The sequence below is a fragment of the Rhincodon typus genome, unplaced genomic scaffold (assembly GCF_021869965.1).
Source record: "Rhincodon typus isolate 14 unplaced genomic scaffold, sRhiTyp1.1 hic_rhity00002533, whole genome shotgun sequence".
Classification (NCBI taxonomy): domain Eukaryota; kingdom Metazoa; phylum Chordata; class Chondrichthyes; order Orectolobiformes; family Rhincodontidae; genus Rhincodon; species Rhincodon typus.
Window position 1 is genome coordinate 886 of NW_025968171.1, and position 24,115 is coordinate 25,000.

The 24,115-nt window shown below is 40.6% G+C and overlaps 1 protein-coding gene across 1 annotated transcript; it reads left to right on the plus strand.

Annotated features, from left to right (window-relative positions):
* Window positions 1-209: 209 nt before the first annotated feature.
* Window positions 210-22,684, plus strand: LOC109919423 (scaffold attachment factor B1-like; the record flags this gene model as incomplete). The annotated part of the gene is made up of 7 exons (XM_048593231.1): window positions 210-237; window positions 8,398-8,857; window positions 9,355-9,401; window positions 12,909-13,006; window positions 17,902-18,051; window positions 19,929-20,047; window positions 22,560-22,684. Coding segments are annotated over 7 exons (1,027 nt in total), but the record flags the coding sequence as incomplete, so codon positions are not given.
* Window positions 22,685-24,115: the final 1,431 nt, after the last annotated feature.

A 24,115-nucleotide genomic window follows, 5' to 3' on the forward strand; every position in this document is an offset into this window, starting at 1 on the left:
GCAAGCATATTTCTTAAGGTTTGAAATATATCACTTCATATTTGTTCATAATTTGCCTATGTATCAGCTCTGTTCGTGTTAATTTTCAGGATTGTACCCAGATTGGCTGATCTTAAACTGGGAAATTGATCATGGTATTGTTGAATAAATGGGTACAGTATGACGTGCTGCAATTTCTAATATATTTAATTTTTCTCTTTTTGTTGTAGGAATCTAAAGCAGTACTAGAAGAATCAGGTACTGAGATGATCGTCTTGTAACTTTCTTAGTAATTATAAAACGTCACCTATTCCACCCCTCCCCCCTCTTATTCTTTCAACACAGTCAGTATCAAGTGTAACAGCATTTGTAGCACTGGTCATTTGAAGAATAGCACAGCTACAGGAAGAATGGAAAACTGAGGTGATCTGTCTTTTTGTATAATTATGCTGCTAAACTTTTATTGCAGAATGACCTTTATGAAGTTTTCAGGCAATTTTAACAGAAATGCTTTTCAGCTTTCAACAGCAGACAGTTTACGTTTGGAAAAGTCTGTGTTTGGTTTAATCAATTCAAAAGTAGTATGTTGGGTTGTTCCTGAGTCTGAAACTGCAACTTGAAAAAATAAGAAATCGCAGGATTCGGCCATTTGGTCCCTTTTAGGCCTGCTGCGCCATTCAACAAGGTCATAGCTTGTAACTTATACGCCTTTGTTCATTATCTGTTACGTGCCTTGACTCCTTTAGTATTCATCTAGTAAGTTCAAATCAGACCTTTACAAAAAGTAAAATATGCAAAACAATTTACATCTATACATATTTTCTTTTTATGACTGGGCTGAAAAATTCCTCCTCCATTATCAATTATTGACTCCTAGAGAGTGAGTCTGAACTGTTCTTATCAATCACTTTGTGCATGTAGCTCAACAGCGTGAGAATATGCTAGCTGCCCAGCCAAGTTGTCATATGTGGAGAATGAGAAAATATAACCTTGAATTGATTGAACAGATTTCCTGGTCTTTAATCTCGCCTAGAAAGAAAATAAAATGTTTGATTCATTTGTGGCACATACCTTGTAATTTTGCAAGACTTGGGTTTAATGAGCTGTCCCATTCTTAACGAGTCTGAATTACCACCTAGCTGCCTTGACTTAACTGTTTCAATTGTGTTGTTGCTGATTCAGATTTGTAGAGAATATAATTAGCATCCCTACCTCTGAGACAAGAGGCCCAAGTTCAAGTCCCACCTGTTCCAGAGGTATGTCATAACGTATCTGAATAGGTTGATTTCAAAAACCGATATGAGACTCAACCTTCTATGTATAGGAGTATACATAGAATATTGAATTAACTTCTCCTAGTTGTACTTCAATCAGCTAACCAGAGTGGTCAAGAAAGAAATAAAAGATCTTGTTTGTAGAAGTGCCTGGGAAAGGAAAAGGCATTTAAGGGGAGCCACTAAGAACACCTTACAACATTGCTTTCTAAATGTGTTCCCATTGTGACCCCATTTTAGTGCTGTAACCCCAGACTTGACAGCTGGATGGGTGGCAAAGGACCTGTGACAGCTAAGAGGTGGACAGAGGATCTAAACTGTTGACAGCAGGGACCAGGGTTTGGGAGAGGATCAGAGACCAATGGAAAGTGGGAGTGGGTATATTGGGAAGAGTGGTGGGCACCTATCAAGCGCATCTACCCTTCACTGGGTTTATCAAGACAGGATTCAGGCCTCAAGGATCAACCAGTTGCACCATGCACACTAGTTTTAAAAAAAACTGCAAAATTTAAAGCAGGCATGTGTTTGTCAGCACTGAGTCATTGCCTCCTTGGAGTTTATGGCCCTAAAATTTCATCTGGCAACCCTACTGGGGGTCATAACCCACAATTTGAGAAGCTCTGTTGTAGGTTTATGCTGTTGATGTTTTGAGCCTGAAACACTGACCTGTTGCTGTTTACTGTGCTTTCGTATGAGTCAAGCAGGTTGTTTTAATCAATATTTAACTTTATTTTTAGAAAAGTCTTCAATTTAAAGTATTCATTGCAGCTGATGCTGTGTTTGCTCAAAGATGAGCAGAGGCTAATCTTATCTACTGTCAGTAGAAGTCAGTTGCGTTGAGTTGAAAGAAATCTTGTACTTATGTAGCACTTTTCAAAACTCAAAGTCTCAAAGCATTTCAGAGCTAGTGAACTACTTTTGAAGGGAATGACTGTTGCCATGTAGAAGCTGTTGCAGCCAATATTTGCACAAATGGCCATGGGCTAAATAGATTCATATAGCTCAGAAAAGATCTTTCGGCCTATCGAGTCTGCACCGATAACTACTACTAAAGGTACGCTAATCCCAATTTCCTGCACTTATCCCATATTCCTGAATGTTATGATATCTCAATTGCACTTTCAAATATTTTTTAAAGGTGGTAGGGTTTCTGGACTCCTCTACCTTCCCAGGCAGTGCATTCCTGTTATGGACCAGACTAAACCCCCTCACAGTATATTAAGATAGTCTAGATCCTAACTGCTACTTGTTTAAAGGTAAGTGTAAGGCATTGTGTTCTGGATTTAATTAGATTGGTCAAACTACTGGGCTTGAAACAACACACACTTTATTTGTACACTATAATTTAAAATACAAACATAATAAAGGTAAAAGACTAGAATTGGCTTAACCGTAACACTCTCAAAATCCTTAACAAAATAATAGCTATATTAACTAATATTAATTAACTGTTTCCGTGTAGTAGCTTCCCATAAACACATCCTTGGCAAAGGCAAATTCAGTAAAATAGATTGTCTCACATGCAATTCTCATAGCATGATAAGAACCCAAGCTTTTAGCTGTAACAGAGAGGAATAAGAGCTTTCAATCCAGCTTCAAGATCTCAGCAATTGCTACTGAAGGCTAAAAGTAAAAACAAAATCTTGGTTCTGTGAGAACTTGACCCCACGCATTCAGGCTGCTGTTGTTGTTCCAACTTTAAAAGTAAAGCCCAAGGCCGCACAAGCTGTTTATTGGCTTTGGAGCAGACTACTTGTCACCTTCACAAAAAAAAGCAGGACAAAATACACCTCTTAAAGCCGTAGTATCGTCACAATTCCAGATTCCCATCACCCGCTGAGTGAAAAAGTTCTTTTCCAAATCCCCTCCGAACCGCCTGCCTCTATGCCCACTCATGATTTACCCCTCAAACAAGGGTGACGACTGTTCTCTATCCACCCTGTCCATACCCCTCATAATTTTTATATACCTCAATCATGTTCCCTCCCTCCTCAGTCTTTTCTGGTCGAAAGAAAACAATTCAAGCTTATCTAGTTCCTCCTTACAGCTCAATTTCTCCATTCCAGGCAATATCCTGGTAAACCCCCTATAGCGCTATCATATCCTTCCTGTAGTGAGGTGACCAGAACTGTACACAGTACTTCAGCTTTGCATGACCAGTGCTCTATACAACTCCAACATTACCTCCTTGCTCTTATACAACATGCCATGACTGATGAAAGCATATGCCTTTGTAATTATCCTACATACCTTTAACTATCCCATATAACTTCTTAATGATCCTATTCACGTAGTCTGCTGACTTCAGGGATCGGTGAATAATTATCCAAAGATCCCTCTGTTCCTCTATGCTACCCGGTGTCATGTCATTCATTAAATACTCCCTAATCTTGTTTCTTCTTCCGAAGTGCATCACCTCTCACTTTTCAGGATTAAATACCATCTACCACTGGTCTCCCATCTGACCAATCCATCTATATCTTCCTGTAGCCTACACCATCTTCGCAGTTAACCACTCTACCAGTCTTGATGATGTCTGCAAATTTGCTTAACATTCCCCCCGTGTTTTCATCTATATCATTTATGTATATAAAAAAAGGGTCCCAGTGCTGATCCTTGTGGTACACCAGTGGACACCAGCCTCCTACTGTTACCCTTTGTGTCCTATTACTAAGCCAGTTTCTGATCCACCTTACCAAGTTTCACTCAATTCCATGTGCTTTAATCTTCTCAAACAGTCACCCATGTGGGACCTTGTCAAAAGCTTTGCTAAAATCCATATAAACCACTTCAACTGAACTTCTCTCATCCACACACTTGATCACATTTTCAAAGAATTCTAACAAATTTGTTATGCGTGACCTCCCTCTGACAAAGCCATGCTGACTATCCGTAATGAACCCATGCCTTTCCAAGTGAGTATTAATTTGGTTCTTCAGAATTTTCTCCAATAGTGAGATTCATTGGTCTGTAATTTCCTGGTTCATCTCTACCACCCCTCTTAAAAAGTGGAACCACATTAGCAGTCCTCCAGTCCCCTGGTACTCTCCCTGTGGCCAGAGAGGAATTAAAAATTTGTGTCAAAGCCCCAGCAATGCTCTGCCTTGCCTTCCACTGCAACTGAGGATGCACTTCATCTAGGTCAAGGTATTTGTTTGTTTTTAAGTCCAACAGAGCCTCTAAGACCTCCCCATTTTCCAATGTCAAACTGGGCAAGTTCCTCACAGTCCCTTTTCCTGACTTCAGTACCTACGTTTTCCTTTTCCAGAGTGAAGACCAAAGAGAAGTATTCATTCAATATACTGCGGCTTCACACACAGGTTGCCCCCCTTGGTCCCTAATGGGCCCTACTCTTTCCTTGGTTAACAGCTTCCCTTTAATGTATGTATAAAATATTTTTGGATTCTCCCTAATCCTATTTATGCCCCCTTTTTGTTCTTCTAATTGCTTTCATAAATTTCCTCCGGCACTTCCAATATTCCTCTAGGGCTGCAGCTGTATTGCTCCTTTTGGACTTGGTAAAAGCTTTTCTCTTCTTCCTCATCCGATCCTGAATTGTCCTAGGCCTTCAGGGTTCTCTGAATTTATTACTCCTACATTTCCCTATAAAGGGGGCATGTTGGACCACTCCCCAGCTCTTTTATGAATGTCCCTCATTGCTCCGCTGTAGATTTACCTGCATGGAGCTGTTCCCAGTCTACTGTGGTCAGATCCTGCTTTATTTTAATAAAATCTACCTTTCCCCAGTCCAAAGCCATCTTTTGCAGGCTGTCTTTTTCCTTGTCCAGAGCAAATTTGAACTGTACTGTGTTGGAGTCGCTATTGCTAAAATGTTCCCCCGCAGCCGCATCGAACACTTGCCTGACTTCTTTCCGTAGAACCAGATCTAGCTCTGCGGCATCGCTTGTTGGGCCTTCTATTTATTGATACAAGAAAACTTCCCTGGACACATTTCAAGAAATCCACCCCCTCTAAACCCTTGACACGATGACTATCCCAATTTATGTTTGGTAAGTTGAAATCCCCTGGTACAATTACCCATATATTACTCTAACACACCTCTGTGAACTGTCTACCTCTATTTCCCTGCTCACTGTTTGGGGGCCTATAATGCACTCCCAGTAAAGTAGCTGCTCCCTTAACATTTCTACGTTCAACCCACAAAGCTTCATTTAAGGACCCTTCCAGGCGTGGCACGGTCGCTCATTGGTTGGCACTGCTGCCTCACAGTGTCAGGGATGCCGATTCGATTCCACCCTCGGGCGACTTTGTGAAATTTTTACATTCTCCCCGTGTCCACATGGGTTTCCTGTGGGTGTTCTGGTTTCCTCCCACAGTCCAAAGATATGCTGGGTATGTGATTAGCCATGGGAAATGCAGGGTTACAGGGATAGGGTAGGGGCGTGCGTCTGCGTGGGATGGTCTTCAGAGGGTTAGTGTGGACTCAATGGACCGAATGGCCAGCTTCCACACTGTAGGGATTCTGTATCATCTCTCCCTCTTGAATCCTTAATTAATAGAACTACACCGCCACTCTTTTTATACTCGCCTCTGTCTCACCTAAAGTTCCTATACCCCAGAGTGTTGACTCGATAGTCGTGCCCTTCCCACAACCATGTTTCTCTAATGGCAACAATATCATGCTTCCAAGTGTCAATCCACACCATTAGCTCATCAGTCTTATCTATTACACTCCTAGCATTAAAGACCATACAGCCTTGCCTTACTCTCTTGAGACTTAACATAATGGAATTTCTGTGACTTGCTTCCTTTGCTGTAGCCTAATCTCTCTGTTTCATCGATATTCTGTGTACCCTCCCCCTGCCAGACTAGTAAACTCCTCTCAACAGCACTAACTAATCTACTTGCAGGATGCTGGTCCCAGTGTGATTTAGATGCAGACTGTCCTGTTTGTACATGTCCCACCTTCCCCAAAAACTGTCCCAGTGATCTAGGAACCTAAATCTCTCCCTCTTGCACCAACTCTTGAGCTACGCATTCATCTGCCCTGTCTTCCTGTTCCTATACGTGCTAGCACGTGGCACCGGGAGTAATCCAGAGAACATTAAGGTCATGTTTTTTAATCTATTGCTTAGTTCCCTGAATTTTTGATGCAAGACCTCATTCCTCACTTTGCCCATATCATTGGTGCCAACAGGTTATACTGTTGTATTTCACCCTCCCCTTTCAGGATGCACTGTGGCCATTCAGTGACCTCCCTAACCCTGGCGCCAGGGAGGCGCACATGCTCCTGGAGTGATGTCTTCAGCCGCTGAAACGTTTGTCTGCTTCCTTGACTAAAGAATCTCCTATCACTATTGCTCTTTCTTTCTTCTTTCTACCCTACAACCCGCCACCCCCCAAAAAAAAGCCCACCACCACCACCACACCCACACAGATATTTACATGCTGAATCTTGGCTCTGATTCCTCCAAGGTACCAGCACCCTCAGCTTCCAAAATTGAATACCAGCTAGTGAGTGGGTCCCCTGGGGACTCCTGCACTACCTGCTTGATCATTCTGGACTGTCTGATGGTCACCCATTCCCTTTTTCCCTCTGGACTCTTGAGCTGTAGTGTGACTACTTCAGTTACGTGCTGTCCATGTAACTTTCAGCCTCACAATGTGCCTCAATGTTTCTAACCATTGCTCAACCTCCAAGACCTGGAGCTCCGACTTCTGTAGCTGGGAGCACTCCCTGCACGTGTGGTCATCTGGGACACTGGCAGCATCCAGCACTCCACACATATGGCAAGCTACACATTCCACTCGACTGGCCTCTCCTAAATTTAACACTTAACGCATTAGGCTAGAATTATTTGACTTATTTTGTTAGACTTCCCACTCCATCACTAAGGTAATAAAAAGTTTAACTGTAACTAAGTTCTCACTGCTCTGAATCTGTAGGATAAGAAAGCGTTAACCAATAATTGTCAGGTGCCCGGTACTCAACAGATTTATTTGATGATGTTGTTTAGGACTTAACAAGTAGTGACATGTGATACTTAATTCCCTCTCAGATGGCAAATGGAGCTATTGTTTAATGTCACCTCCAACAATCCAGCACACTCTCGAGACGACACAGGAGCTTCAGACAGGACTATGTGATCAAGTCTCTGGAGTTGGACTTGAATTCAAAATCTCCTGATTCGGAGAAAAGAGTGCTACCCCACAGAGCCAAATCTGTAACAAGTTTTGGCTACTTCCAGCACCAGAACTTCCATTCTGTGCTTTCCTCAAGATGTGATCAAAACTAGAAGCAAAAGTCCAAACAGAAAATGTCTGGTTAAGAAATTTTGTGACCAGTTGGAGTGGGAAAAACAAAATTGGTACCTTGGCTCTGAGGGACAAGAGAAGTTCATACCAGTGGTTCAGCTTGGTCTATAGGCTAACTGCAAGGGGAGGAAACTATTAGTGGTGATCATGCTTCAGCCATGGTTTATCCAGACTGTAGTCTTGAGTACTAGAGCAATTTCAAACACTTGACCAGTTGTGCTTTCAGTTACAGATTTGATGGTGTGTAAGTATGCAAAACTGCAGAAACCATACTGAATGGGTAATGATGTTTTGAGAAAACATATAAAACAGTGAACTAATTTGTTAGCTAACTTATTGGAAGGGTGTTGTTGCATAAGACGGTAAGGAAATGATGTGGTTTGAAGTCAAATCTTTGCATTTCGTGTGCATGTAGTACTAACACAAATGTTCTGTTGAAGAACTGAAGAGTTGGGACAGGTAAACTGCAATTGTAAAATGCTGTCATGCATGTTACACTTGATATATATTGGAGAATCATTTGTTTCATAATGAACTTGTTAGCATAGAAGTAAGATATATGAGGAGTTAAAATGTTGAATCTCTGGAATCTCATTCCAGACATTCCATTTTAGCCAACAGGGATTGAATGAATGTTTCTGAGCCATTTGAAGCACTCCTGTTGACATCTGGAGCAAATATCATGTTACTTTGTGGCACTATGGATGAATGAGTAGAAAGGAATATCTATTTCATGATCTTTGATATTCCCTCAGTTTTCCAATCTCCGAATGGATTCGAGGGTAGGGGAACATAGTAGCTCCACGTGTATACTTGCTATATATGTTGTAATTAAAACTTGTGCTGTTCTATTCCATTAATCCCATAGAAAAGGAGAATGTAGCTGAGAATTCGGGGGAAGCTTATAGTTCAGTTCCCACAGAGGAGAAGCCCCCTGAAGATCCACAGCTATTGATGCAATATATGATTGATATGGATGCCTATCAGAAAGAAGAGGAAAATACAACCCTAACCAAGGGGCAAGTGGAGGACAATACGTTGGACGTAGATAGTACAATGCATGTGGAAGGACCCAAGATGGAGGACTATAAACAACCTGCCAAGGAAATGTTGGACACTGAGAAGATGGATAAAACTGAAAGTATGAGCAAGATGGAAAGTTGCCAGCAGGTGTGTGAGACTGGACAGTCAGAGGCTGAGCATCCTGTGAAAGAACCACAACCTGGACCCATGGAATGCAAAGACAGTGCAATGAAACCAGAAGATGAAGGTTCTGACAAAGCAGCTAAGAAAGAACCTTCGATTGTAGAGGGCAGTGATCAGAAGAGGTTTGTTGTTTCTTAGTTTTAGACAAGATTTTCATTCATGCTAAGATGATTCCAGTAAGCTTGCCTCATGAACTGTCCTGCGCAGTGGTGGTAATTTTAAACCTGATTTATTTTCATTTAAAAGCTATTATATCTTATCCCCGTACCATTAGAGGCTGCTTTTGTTTATTCTTTGCACTCTCCTCCAACCTGCAAAGATGCTTACAAATGGGGATTTTGCTCTGCGTACACTCTTCAATGATGGTAACAAAATATAATTGAGATGGTTCTTTATAGTTTATAGCTGGGTCCGAAGCATCATTGATGTTTGCTTCTGAAAACCGCATGTTAGTAAGCGTTTTGTTCACATTGATGTAGAGCTGTTGGTAGCTAGAATACTGGGTAGGTATTGGAAAATTATCTCCGTAGATTGAATAGAAATGCTGCTGTTTCATGACTTTTTTGAAACTATTTATTAGTTTTTAAATAACTAACAAAATCCAAATTTGTGTCTTTAGCTCTGAGGATGCAAACGATTCTAAGAATGTGGCAAATCAAGAGAAAGGTACGTCATAGACCATAAATACAATCTAAGTGTTTTATGATTCTGGCTGATGGTATTATGAGACAACTCAGATTCCAGAACAAAACGTGACTTGATCATAAATCTTAAGTTTGCAGTTGGTTACCATGCTGATTAGACACTGAACATAGTCACACAAGACTGTCAAGATTTTTTAAACCCAAGAATGTATGCTTAACACACAAAAAATACTCTCAAAAGAGTCAGTTTAAAAAGATCTTGACTACAACAACAAATATTCAACCAGTTTCTCATCAGTACTTAATCCTGGAGAAATAGTGTTTTATTTGCTGACCCAACTTTCCAGTTTTTCTTCTTGAACTGATGAAACATCTTTCTTTCCAATTCTGGTGCCCTTGATCCCTTTTCAGTTCTGACAGCTTGAAAACCTGTATACAACCTCTCACAGCTTGGAGACTTATCAAACGAACTTGCACTTTTGCTATGGTGAAACTGTTTTCCTGCTAGCATGAAGTTGAAACCTGATTTTTCTGAACAGAAATCAAACTGAAGTACTGGTGTTCCAATGTTATTTGTTTTCTGTATGTTTTTTTAAATTCATTCATGGGGTGAGGGCATTGCTGGCCAGGCAGCATTTATTTCCCATCCCTAATTGCCCAGAGGGCAGTTAAGAGTCAACCACATTGCTGTGGGTCTGGAGTCACATGTAGGCCAGACCAGGCAAGGATGACCGTTTCCTTCCCTAAAGGACATTAATAAACCAGATAAGTTTTTCTGACAATCGATGATGGATTCATGGTCATCATAAGACTTAGAGATTTTGTTTGCTTTTAATTCAAATTCCATCATCTGCCATGGCAGGATTCGAACCTGGGTCTCTGGATTAACAGTCCAGTGATAATACCACTAGGCCATCACCTCCCCCATAACTTAACAGTATAAATGCATTATCAATGAATTCTACAGGTATATAAATAAAATAAAGAACTGTGGCTGTTGAAATCGGAGACGTAAACAAAGTGCTTGAGAGCCTCACTAGGTCTAGCTGCATTTGTGGAGAGAGAAAGAGTTAACATTTCACGTCGAGTTTGTCTGATTCCAAGGATATCTGGCTAGGCACTTAAGTCATACGCTTTCTTGAAAGTAATATATTAAAACCTACTTCTCCAAATGACTTCCTGCCCTCTGACTCCATCTATGGTCTAACTTCTTATATCTGCGACAGTGAGTTCTATCCATTTGTATTCAGCTCCTTTTGACATAAAGGCCATCATTCTAATCTGTACCTGTTCATCAAATTTTAATTTTCTCTCAATTGGCACTCAAGTCTCACTGTTTCTAGCTTACTCTTTCTTGAGATGTTGGAGTCTTTGGTAAGTTTAGCATTTGATCTCCATAGAATCCTAGAATGGTACAGTACAGCAAAGGCTTTTTAGCCTATCGATCTATACTACCAAATATTTCTACTACTACCAACACTAGTCCCTGTATTTCGCTGTATTAGGCTAAGAACCTTGAATGCGATGACACTTCAAGTGTTCATCCAGTTACTTTTTAAACATTGTGAGCTTTCCCTCTTCAATTGCCCTGCCAAGCAGTTCATTCTAGACCCCCCACCACCACCTGGGTGGAAAGGGTTTTCCTCAAATCCCCTCTAAATTGTCTGTTGCTTTAAAATTATGTCCCTTTCTTACTGACCCTTTAACTGAGGGGATCAGCTGTTTTCTATTCACCCTGTTCATACCCCTCATAATCTTATGCACCTCTACCAGGTACCCCCCTCCACCTTTTGTGCTCAAAAAAAAACAGAGCTTATCCAGCCTCTCTCTGTAGCTGAAATGCTCTACCTCGGGCAACATCCTGGTGAATCTCCTTTGTACCCCTTTCAGTACCATAATATCTTTCATATAATTTGATGACCAAACAGTGCTCCAGCTGTAGCCTAACCAAACGTCTGTACTGCTCCACATAACCTCCCAACTCTTGTAATCTGTGCCTCAACTGATGAAGGTAACCTATCCTGTCACCTTTAGGGATCTGTGGACAAGCACCCCAAGATCTCTCTGTTCCTGAGCTCCCTAGTGTCTTGACATTTATTGAGTACTGACTCATCTTGTTCGTTCTTCCAAAGTACATCACCCCCTATTTATCAGGATTAAATTCCACCCGCCATTGACCTGCCCATCTGAATCCTTTATTTTCTCCTGTAGCCTAAGACCTTGTTCCTCACTGATCATCACCCAGCCAAGCTTTGTGTCATCCGCAAACCTACTTATCATCCCTCCCACGTTCTCATCTACATCATTTATGAATATCACAATAAGGGACCCAGCACTGATCCCTGTAATATGCCGCGTCACAGAGCTCCAGTCAATCAACAGCCTTCTACCATCACCTTGTGTCTCCTGTCATAAAGTCAAGTTTGGATACAGCTTGCTAGGTTTGCCTGAATTCCTTGAACTTTTAACTTCTTCACCGGTTTCCCATGTGGGACCTCGTCAAGGGCCATGCTTAAATCCATGCAAACTACGTCAACTGTCTGACCTCATTCAGATTTGTTAGGCATGACCTCCTGACAAAGCCATGATGACTATCTCTGATCAAAACTTGCCTCTGTCAATGGAGATTAATTTATAGAGTCATAGAGTCATACAGCATGGAAACAGACCCTTTGGTCCAACTCGCCCATGCTGACCAAGTTTCCCAAACTAAACTAATTCGATTTGCCTGCATTTTGCCCAAAACCCTAAACCTTTCCTATTCACGTACCTGCCCAAATTTGGCATTCGCACAAGGACGCCATACCCCTTACATTATAGGAAATATTCTGTTGTATACTAGACTGAGGTAGTGACCTTGCATTTTCTCTGAATTTAAATCCAATAACCACTTTATCCTTAATGCTAGTATTTCAATCTGTATCACTGCAGTAGTTTTTTTTTTAAACTGTATTTTGGAGAGTGGTGGAGTTGGATTTCAAAGGAGAGTTGGATATATATTTGAAAGTGATAAATTGAGGGCTGCAGAGATGGGAGTGGAGAATGGGACTATAGCTGGGTAGATCTGTGGGGAGCTGGACGATGGGGCGAATGGTCACCTGTTGCATGGTAAAATATTCTGTTATTCTGTAATTTCATGGGTGGATGATTTTTGGGTCTGGGCCATGCTCCCATTTTCCCGACACAACTGAGCTTCACGATGTTGATTGATTTGAAGCTCTGGTCAGAATTATGGTGCCGTTCTCTGGGTAAATAAAGCACAGCATTCGGTCCCAGGTTTTTGTTTGTTTGAGTGGATGTTTAACATTGTAGAAGATTCCTTCCCTGTATTGTCAATCTTAGATTTCTTTGGTTCAGAAGTAGATGTAGTTGGAGGGAGCAAGCATCTCAATAATAAAGTATTACAATTTCTGCACAAATATCTTTATGTATGAGAGAAAATGCCAGTTTTGTACTCTTAATGTTTCATATTTCTTTTGTTATATTTCCTTGCTAAGTAATTGTTAATGAGAATTATTCTGCAATTTAGGAAGAGCTTTGGACATTCCAAAGAATCTTTGGGTGAGTGGCCTGTCCTCCACGACAAGAGCAACTGACTTGAAGAACCTCTTCAGTAAATATGGCAAGGTGAGAATGTGTCCTGATCTTCTTATTGGGAAAGTGTGGGCTGGAAGAACTATAATTGTATAGTAACAGTTCTGAGGAGGGGTCACTGGACCCAAAACGTTAATTCTGTTTTTTCCTTCACAAATGCTGCCAGACCTGTTGAGCTTTTCCAGCAACTTTGTTTTTGTTCCTGATTTACAGCATCCGCAGTTCTTTTGGTTTTTATAATTGTATAGTGTTTTACCATATTCTCAAGATGCCTTAAAGTGGTCCACAACCAGTTGGATGCTATTATGTCTTGTCGTTATTTTCTGTCTTCCTTATGTTAGAAGTAATCACACTTTGATTTTGGAAAGATTAGAGGTGTTTATGTTTATTACAGTTGCTGTTTTGCCTGGTATGAGGACTGCTCTGGATTGGTATTCTGTTACCTGTGACAACTCTCCACGACAGCTGTGAATGTTGTCCCGGGAAGATTTGAACACACCAATTGGTCCCTGGCTAATTAACTCCTCTTCACAGACAATACGATAGTGTATAATACATACACTTTTGAAATGGAGTTATTGCTACATAAGCACATGTAGCAACCAATTAGCAAAATTTGACAAACGACAAAACAGATGCATGATCAGTTCTGAAGAAGGGTCCTGACCTGAAACGTCGACTTCCCTACACCTCTGGCGCTGCCTGACCTGCTTGTGTTCCTCCAGCTCCACACTGTGTTGTGTCTGCATGATACACTATTCTGGCTTGTATCATTGATAGCCGCAGGTGGGGTGCTGGAAGACTGGAGTTTGGCTAACATAGTGCCACTATTTAAGAAAGGTAGTAAGGAAAAGCCAGGGAACTATAGATTGGTGAACCTGACATTGTTGGTGGATGAGTTGTTGGAGGGAATCCTGAGGGATAGAATTTACATGTATTTGGAAAGGCAAGGACTTATTAGGGATGGTCAACATGGCTTTGTGCATGGGAGATCTTGTCTCACTAACTTGATTGAGTTTTTTGAAGAAGTAACGAAGAGGATTGATGAAGGCAGAGCAGGGGATGTGATCTGTATGGATTTTGGTAAGGCGTTCCATAAGGTTCCTCATGGTAGACTGGTTAGTAAGGGTAGATCACACGGAATAGAGGAAGAACTAGCTATTTGGATATAGAACTGACTCAAAGGTAAAAAGACAGAGGGTGATGGTGGAGGATTGCTTTTCAGACTGGAGGCCTGTGACCAGCGGTGTGCCACAAGGATTGGTGCTGGGTCTGCTGTTTTTCATCATTTATATAAATGATTTGGATGCGGACGTAGGAGGTATCATTAGTAAGTTTGCAAATGACACCAAAATTGGAAGTGTAGTAGACAGCGAAGAAGGTTACCTCAGAGTAGAGCAGGATCTTGCTCACATGAGTCATTGGGCCGAGGAGTGGCAGATGGAGTTTAATTTAGATAAATGTGAGGTGCTGTATTTTGGAAAGGCAAATCAGGACTGGACTTAAACACTTAATGGTAAGGTCCTCGGGAGTGTTGCTGAACAAAGAGATGTTGGAGTGCAGGTTCATAGCTCCTTGAAAGTAGAGTCACGGGTAGGTAGGATAGTGAGGAAGGCATTTGGTATCCTTGCCTTTATTGGCTAGTGCATTGAGTATAGGAATTGGGAGGTCATCTTGCGGGTGTACAGGACATTGTTAGGCCACTATTGGAAAACTGTGTGCAATTCAGGTCTCCCTGCTATAGGAAGGATTTACAAGGATGTTGCCAGGGTTGGAGGGTTTGAGCTATAGGGAGAAGCCGAATAGTCTGGGGCTATTTTCCCTGGAGCGTTGGAGGCTGAGGAGTGACCTTACAGAGGTTTATATAATCATGAGGGGCATGGATAGTGTAAATAGATAAGGTCTTTTCTTTGGGATGGGGAGTCCAAAACTAAAGGGCATAGGTTTGAGGTGAGAAGGGAAAGATTTAAAAGGGAGCTAAGGGGTAACTTTCTCATGCGGAGGATATTGCGTGTATGGAACATGCTGCCAGAGGAAGTGGGGGAGGCTGGTACAGTTACAACATTTTAAGAGGCATCTGGCTGGTATGTGAATAGGAAAGGTTTAGAGGGATATGGGCCAAATGCTGGCAAATGGGACTAGATTTATTTATACATCTGTTTGGCATGGATGGGGTGGACTGAAGGGTCTGTTTCCGTGCAGTATATCTCTGTTATTTGTTGGTTTTCGTATGGTGCCTGGAATATCTATGCCCAGCTGAACAGTTAGTTAAAGAGTGCTTCCAGCAAAGCAGTACTTTCTAGTTATGACAGCAAAGCATCAACCTAGCATGTGCTTACATCCTTAAGTAAGGCTTCAACCACAACTTTGTGAAGCATGAGTGTGTACATTCCACTGTTAAGCAGATACTTAATGATCTCTATCTATTCACAATCCATCTGAGCTGAAAGATCCAAATGAGAGGGAAAAGAGGAGGAACAGTGTGGCACTGTAGCTGTACAAAATGTTTATTCAAAGGTAACTTATGCTTAAAATTTGTTATTTTGTAAACACTGCTCTTTCAGTAGTATAGTCTCAATGAGGAATGAACACCGACAGCTGGCAATCTGAAAAAAGCTGAATGACAAAACAGGATGCTGCAGAAACTGAAAATAAAATAGGAGAGTATGTAAAAACCCTGGTCTAGCAGCATGTGCAGAGAGAGAGAGAGAGAGAAAGAGAAGTTAATATGATTCTTCTTGACAATTGAAGAATCTCCCTGTATCTGCGTGGGTTTCCTCCTACAGTCCAAAGGAGTGTAGTTCAGGTGGATTGGCCCATAGTGTCCAGGGATGTATAGGTTAGGTGGATTAGCCATGGGAAATGCAGGGTTGCAGCAATGGGCAGGGGAGTGGGTCTGGGTTGAATGCTGTTCGGAGAGTTGGTGTGGATTTGTTGGGCCTGTTTCTACTCTGTAAGGATTCTATGATGGGTTTTATGACGTTGAATGAGGGAGAAAGGGGGAGTGGGGAAGAAAACGTGAAGTTGGGACATGTTAGAGGATGGGGTATATGAGAGATCAAAGTATATAGAATAAAAGACTCCAACAGGATTAGTAATGGCTGTAGAGAAAGAAACAAAGCATTGGTTCAGAGTGGGTGTTAATAATATAATCAAGGTCAGCTCAAAGAAAAAACAAACAAAAGAATGAAAAGAAGATAACCATATGGGAGTAACAAAAATATCAGTGGAGGACAGCGTTTATGGTCTGAAGTGTTAACCTCATTGTTCAGCTAGAAAACTGTGAAGTACTGCATTGGAAAAGAAGGTGCTGTTCCTCCTGCTTGCATTGAGCTTCACCGTCACGCTGCAGCAGGCCTAGGCCAGAAATGCAGGCATGAGGGCAAATGAAATGGCAAGAGACCAAAAGTTTGTGGTCAGGCCTGCTGACTGAGTAGATGTGTTATGCAAAACAGTCACACTATTTTTCTGAGAATTATCAGATCAGCAGTGATCTCATTGAATGGTGGAGCAGACTTGATGAGCTGAATTGCATGTTTCTACAGTGTCTCCTATGTACATATAGAAAAGGGTACACAGAATCCCTATACGTGGAAGCGGGCCACTTGACCCAACATATTCATGCTGACCCTCTGAAGAACAGCCCTCCCTCCTGGTCCCTGGCATTATGAGGCAGTAGCCACTGTGCTGCCTTAATTGCATTGTGAGTAGTCAATATTGTAGACTAGATTGACAAGTACAAATAAATTACTGCTTCACCCTGGAAGAAATGTTTGGGGCCTTTTGTCAGGGAGGAGTGTAAATGACAAGTGTTGTTTTTCCTATAATTCCATGTGGGAAGGGGAATGATACTTTTGGAATGCTACCTAGGGAAGGGAGGAGAAGATAGGTTGGTGGCAACTGGTGAATATGGTGAAGGATGAGCTTTGAATATGATAGCAGATGGAATGGAAAATGAATTCAAGAGGAACATGTTATGGTTCTGGGAGAAAGGTATGAGATTAGAAGAGTGGGAAATGGGTCAGATTCTGTTGAAGGCTATTAGCTAGAGTGGGGAGGAATTTTTAGGTGAAGAAAAATGGAAGACTTATGTTGGAAGTGGCATTTCTGAAAGAAGCATCATCGGAACAATCCACCCCATTGCAGTCCTTACAGGATGCAGTGTGAGAGGAAGTGTAGCTCTGAGCATGTTATTTCTAGTAGAAAGCTTATCCCCAGAAATGGAGACAAAGAAGTTGGGAAAGGGAAAAGTGAGAGATGAATGGCTAATTGGAATGAAAACTGTATGTAATCTAATATTGTTAGCAGTGGTTCGAAGGACTGCAATGTATTGTAGGACTGAATTGTGTATTGCTTCTCACTTAGAATCGTAGACTCCGTACAATGCAGATAGAGGCCATTTGGCCCATTGAGTCTGCATCAACTCTCCAAAGAGCATCCCACCCTATCCCCATAACCCCACATGTACGAATAGTTAACCCACCTAATCTGCACATCTATGAACAATGTGGGGCAATTTAACATGGTCAATGCACCTTTGGACTTGTTTCTTAGGGATATAATAAAGTCCCTTTGAGTCATATTAAAATGAATGGCGGGGGATTTTGCTGTTGAGAACTGTGCAGTAATGTTACAAATAATCTAAACAGGGAAACTGGATACTTAGCAAAATTAAAAGTGAATGCTTTCTTTGATATGGCATTATAAAAATTTAGATTTGTCAAACTTCAGTCTCTATTCTTTTAAAATGGGGTTGCAGCTGTATTTGTTTACATTGGTTGTGTCAACTGTTTAAAGAAATTTGCTATTTGCTTTTCATAAAATATTAACTTGCAGGTAAACATTTAACCAGCCAAAATGACTTGATTTCACAGCATTTCCTTAGAAAATATTGTCAGTGCATTCTGTCTTTGATCATTTTTACACAGGTGATTTGTGCCAAAGTAGTAACTGATGCTCGTAATCCTGGTGCACGCTGCTATGGATTCATAACCATGTTGACACCGGAAGAGGCAACAGAAAGCATCAATGCCCTGAATCAGTCTGAACTAAATGGACAAACTATCACTGTAGAACTGGTGAGAACAAAGAAAGTACTAAGGGGAACAGCTAACAAGTATATTTAGATTTTTAATTTGGTGCATGTTGTGTACGGCTTTAAAGAAGTTCCTGTATCTCTGTGTGTATGTGATTTCTGGAAAGGCACACTCTGGTTTTTCACTAGGTTCTCATTTATTCTGGCATCTTCATACACCAGTTCAAATTACTTGAGAGCAAACCAGGTGCTAAATACCCATACAAATCTGCATGTTAATACTTTTTATACTGTATGATGACAGACATGACTTCCTGATCCCTGGGCCAATTCTATTGCATCGATTAACTCCCATCTCTTGAATTGAATTGAGTTAGCTTTGTTGTCATATCTTTAAAAATTGGGATTTTTGATATTTTCTTTGAAGCTAGCTGAGTTCCTTTTCAGCTTTGTGTACGTTATCTGGAGTTGTAGTTTTAGCTGAATTTAGCAGAACATAGCCAGTCACTATAATTATCTCTTTACAGGCTTGATTTAAAAAAAAAAGGTTTTATTCAGAAAATTTAGTCAAAGAATGAAATGCTCAAATTTTTTGTATTTGTAAGTTTAAATCAAAAAGAATATTATTGAAATGGAAAGACCCTGCAGAATACTCTTTATAAAGGGGGATCTTAGTGTGCTTGTACATGAATCTTGAAAGATCAGCTTGCAGGTACATCAAGTAATTTGGAAGCTAAATGGAGCATTGGCCTTCATTGGAAAGACTACATCTAGAGTACTCCGTACAGTTTTAGTCTTCTTACTTAAGGAATACACTAAAATGAACATTTCAGAGACTGCTCATTGGATTGAAAAGATTAGACTTCTCAAAATATTGAGCAGGTTAGGCCTGTACTCATTGGAATTTAAAAGAACGTGAGGTGATCTCTTTGAATCAGCTAAAATTGACAGGATTGATGCTGAGAGGATGTTTCTTCATGGAGGCAAATCTAGAACTGAGGGGCAAAGTTGAAAAATAAGTAGTCTCCCACTTCAGATAGAGATGAAGAGTAATTTCTATTGACTGTTGTTGTACTTTGAAATTGAGAGCAGTTGAGACAGTCGTTGAATATAATAAAGACTGAGGTGGGCAGATTATTGAAGAGAGATTCCAAAGAGAGTTTAGGGATATGGTGGCAGGCAGGAACTGGAGTTCAGATCACAAGAACATAACCATGATCATGTAGCTCAGTAGGTTTGAGGGGCAGAATGACCTTCTATTCCTATTAATTTGGCCTTTGGAACCAGGGAGGTAAATTCCTGTATGTCACACAGCTCATTGCAGCTTTTCTGTCGAAATAAAGCAGCACCCAACTGTTGTGTTAATTGGGGTGAACAACCAAGAAATTCAGCTCTGCTGAGTTACAGTATTGTGACAGGATGTCTGTTTAAAGAATCGAGATTATTTAAATTCATATAGTTTTTTTTTTTAAAAAGAGCAGTAGTGTTATTTTCTGCACCTTCCATGTTCAGCAATTGGAATAAAGTATCCACAATTTATGTATACTTGACATAGACTGGATTGCAAAGATTTTGATGAAATATTAATTCCTTAAGTGGTGAAAGCAAAGATTGCAAACATGACCTTTGTATCTCAGTTTTAAAAAAACAACATGGTATACCCATTCTCATGTGCTGTTTGGGCTGAAGAAATCACAGAAAGACACAGATATTTCAGGAACAGCTAAATACTGATTAATATTGGCAGATGGAAGGGAAATGGCATGGACAAATGGGGACCAAGTAATATGTTGGATATGCCATTTAATTTGCAGAGATTATTGGGTCCTTTTAGGAACAGGAGTAATATCAGTGATATGTGATTAAAACGCACTGAAGCACAAGTTCCTTGAAAATACAAAGTGCTGTTTGTGTTTGCAGGCCAAAAGTGAACCTGGATGTAAGAAGCGTACAGAGCAGAAGGTGGGAAATGTGAAGAAAGTCTCCAGACAAAGTTCCAGCCGAAGAAGTGAGAATGATGGAGATCAGTCAAGAGATAAGTAAGTGCCTCTACTGAAGACTATGCTGCAGTATTACCAGGGAGCATTGTGCTGCAGAAGTTTTGATAGTTATCCCTCACTTTTATCCTTCACTGCTTTTAAAAGGACTCGTCTGTTGTCAGAGGCTATTTAACTTTAAAATGTTTGCATAATGTGACCTTTGATAAGATCATGTAATTTTCTTCTGAGCCCATGCTGTGTAGGAACAGCACGTTCTGACTAGTGCTTACTTCTTTAATTTATTATAAGGCTGCTAGATTGTTACGACTGTCCAGTTAGAAAGTTTTCCTAGAAATCTTCATTCCAGGTGGTTGTTGCAGTTTCTTACATTTCCAATTCAGAATTGTCCTCATCTTGACTTGCTTTGAAGGCAGTTGAGATCAATAGAATCTCAATTGTTTCTTCACCTGAAGAAGGTGTTCTTGATTTCTAAGGAACTGTTAACATCTTCAGTAACTAACTCAGCTTACAGACCAGGAAGTTCTGAGATTTGTTTCCTCATTTAGTTACTATTTCTAGCCATAATGCCAGAGTATTAGAAATAGCCATTTTATATTGTTTTGGAGGAGATGCATCACGTTAAATGCATGCACCTCATTACTCAACAGGTTCTTTAGAAATCCCACTCACCAATCTCTGCTCTCCTGGTTTATATTGGCCATTCTGGCCTAAATGTTAAAATTTTTGTCCTACTTTTCAAACTGCTGTAAAATCTTGCATCTCCCCACCAATAGCCTTCTACTAAATGTAAATACCTGTGAATATGTATGCTGTGTACGTGTGGCACACCTAAACATATTTGCTTTCCTTTTATTTTGAAAACAAAAACAATTTCTTGAAAAGGTACTTCCTAGTGGACAACAATCCATAGCCAGTCAGGTTGAGCACTTACGAAAACAGTATAATTACTGATGATTTCCACTTCAAATACCTGCAATGGGACATCGTCTGACATTCCCTGCAAACTTGTCAGTTTGTAGGACACCTAGTTCGCAAACCTGAGTAGCTTCCTACTGAATGTGGAGATTTCAAATGGCTGACTGTAACAAAAGTGGAAAACAAGTCCTATATCTAAGGTATCCCCTGCAAAGGACTATATTTCTATATAAACTTGCAAATATGGCCTGCCTCTTGAACTCTTCATAGAATCTCTGTGGATGAAGGCCACTTGGCCATCAAGTTCACACCGACCGTCCAAAAAGCATTCCACCCAGGCCCATCCCCTACCCTATAACCCTGCATTTACATTGCTAATCCACCTAACCTGCACATCCCTGGACACTACATAGCAATTTAGCATGGTCAATCCACCTAGTCAGCCCACCTTTGGACTGTGGGTGGAAATCAGAGCACTCAGAGGAAACCCATGCAAGAAACAGGGAGTATGTGCAAACTCCACACAGACAGTTATTCAATGGTGGAATTGAACCCAGGTCACTGCCCATGTGAGCCGGTAGTGCTAAACACTAAGCCCCCATGCCACATCATGGAAGATGCAAATTTGGACTCAGTAATATAGCTAAAAGCCAGATGCCTGGATTTCGTTTTCATAGAATCATAGAAAGGATCATAGAATCCGTACAGTGTGGAAATAGGCCCTTTGGCCCAACAAGTCCACACCGCTGCTCAGAGCATCCCACCCAGATCCATCCCTCATAACCCACCTAATCTACACATCCCTGAACATTATGGGCAATTTAGTATGGCCAATCCACCTAGCCTGCACATCTTTGGACTGTGGGAGGAAACCAGAGCATCCAGAAGAAACCCACGCTGACACGGGGAGAATGTGCAAACTCCACACATACAGTCGCCTGAGGGTGGAATCGAACCCAGGTCCCTGGTGCTGTGAGGCAGCAATGCTAACCACAGCCACTGTGGTTTTTCTGATTCTTGTGTTGGAAAGTTTTATTTCTGCCCCAAATAGATCCACTGCAAATAATTGCGAGGCTTCTGAAAATAAAAGTTTCGTTATGAAATATTCCATAGTTTTTCTCCTCAAGATGATAAGGGATTCTTTGCCAGTTTTATCCCATAAATGTCAAATGTGCAGCAGTGGGTACAATGGAATCAGGTGAAACCTGGTATCATTCATGTAGACTTAATTTAAAGGAATGCTGTGATTGATGAGGGAGGACGATTCAGAAATGCACCAAGCCAGCAGGTTAGTCCTGTATGTTAAAAAGTGAATGAGTGAAATTGATGCTGACAGCACCCACCCATCCCTACTCCATGGCACAAGGTCAAATTAATACAGAAGGTTTTGCCTACCACTCACTTGAATGTACTATTTTTAGCTGGGAAACTACACTGCCATTGTTCTTCACTCAGTGTTTATAGCTTAATGTAAATCAGGAATTTTCAGGCATTGTCCTTCTGCCACTGAATTATAAATAATTTTGCAGTATTGCATATTAAATAGTGTTCTGCCTTTACATAGTAGATTGACTAGGAGGATGTACATCATATATCTGTTGATAAGAATTGTTCAAATAATTTAATTCTAATTCAGGTCATCTATCAATGGCAAAAAAGATGATAGAAAAGGCAGCCAAGGAGATTCCAAGAAACAGGACGATGATAGAAGAAAAGACAGAAGGAGAGAAGGGAATGCTGGTGGACACAGATCACACTCAAGTAAGGGAGACTAAGCAAAATGTGCATGGCGAAATTCGGCTGTGTATCGCATTAACACACTTAACATCCTTTCACTTTAATTGAAGTTGAAACTCTATTGATTTACTGCTTGGAAAAGTCATTAATAAAGCTTGAGTAGGTCATTCACACCGTCTAACCATCGATTTAGGTTATTAACTGATCTGTACCTCAAACTTCATTCCCAGTGTTGATTCCACATCTGATAGCTTCAATGGAAAAGAATTCTGTTGATCTCAGTCTCAGGTGTCATTTGACCAAGCATCCACAGCTTTTATCGAGGGACGGGTGTTAAAATAAAAGTTTCGGATATTCAGTACCCTTTGTTGTGTCATTGCACTGACAATTGAGCTTCACTGTTCCACAATCCATTACAAATATGTGAATGCCCAATTAAACCACCAAGGTCACCAATTGCTCTGACTGTTGTACTGGACAAATGCAGTTCACACTAGTTTTCACCTTTAACTGAAAATAACTCTAGTGTAAACAGATTTAACTTTTAACAAATTACAAAGAAAATAAATAATTACTGTTCTGTGTCTTTAACTGTACCCATTTAAAACTCCAAATACATTCGCACTCGTCCATAATTTAATTTGACATATTAGTGGAGAGAAAATATAGATAGGAAAAACGAAATTCTGAAGTTCACGGGTGGGTTAAATCAGTTCCTTTTGATTTTGGCAATGATGATATGCTGTTCTCTAAAAAGAGGTAGTAGTTCTTTATTTCAATTGTTGATTTTTCCTTGTATTAGATTACTTTAGAAGTTTCTTAGTTTTGTTTTAATCTTTTCACTCAAATAGAGAGAAGGGAGAGAGGGATGTTTTCATCTGCTGGCTCTAGATATCTGTGTCTGCTCTGCACCTAGAATCTGGAACAAACTGCAGGTGGACCGAGCTGTTATCAGACAGTTTTTCCTCGACCGTGTGATTCTGGTCTCACTCAGTCTTAAAGCATCCATGTCACTGCATTGAAGCAACAATGCCGTGCATAACTAAAAATGTACGTTGCCTGATTTTTTCCAAGTTTGCAAAACTGTCTCCTGGTATTCCAACAGCAGTAATCCATTCTAGATTATTGTCCAAAAAGGAAAAATATGTGGTCCCTTCGGTTTTTATTTTAAAAATAGTGGTTTCTGGTTTCACATCTAAATAGTCCAGCTCTAGTTTTAGCATTATGCTTGCGTGCTCTGGATTTGCCCATTACAGGAAACAGTTTTTCTTCCTTGTTTAAATAAATCATTCCTCAACCACCTAAATAAATTCAAGCAAATATAAGCCAGGTTTATGCAACTTGTACTCAGGATTTACTCTTTTGATTGGAGAGGGGATTGTAGAGGTCATTTTGCCTTTGCTGAGGTTCAGTATCTTAATGAAATTATTTTTATTCTCTCATATTAGTAGTAGC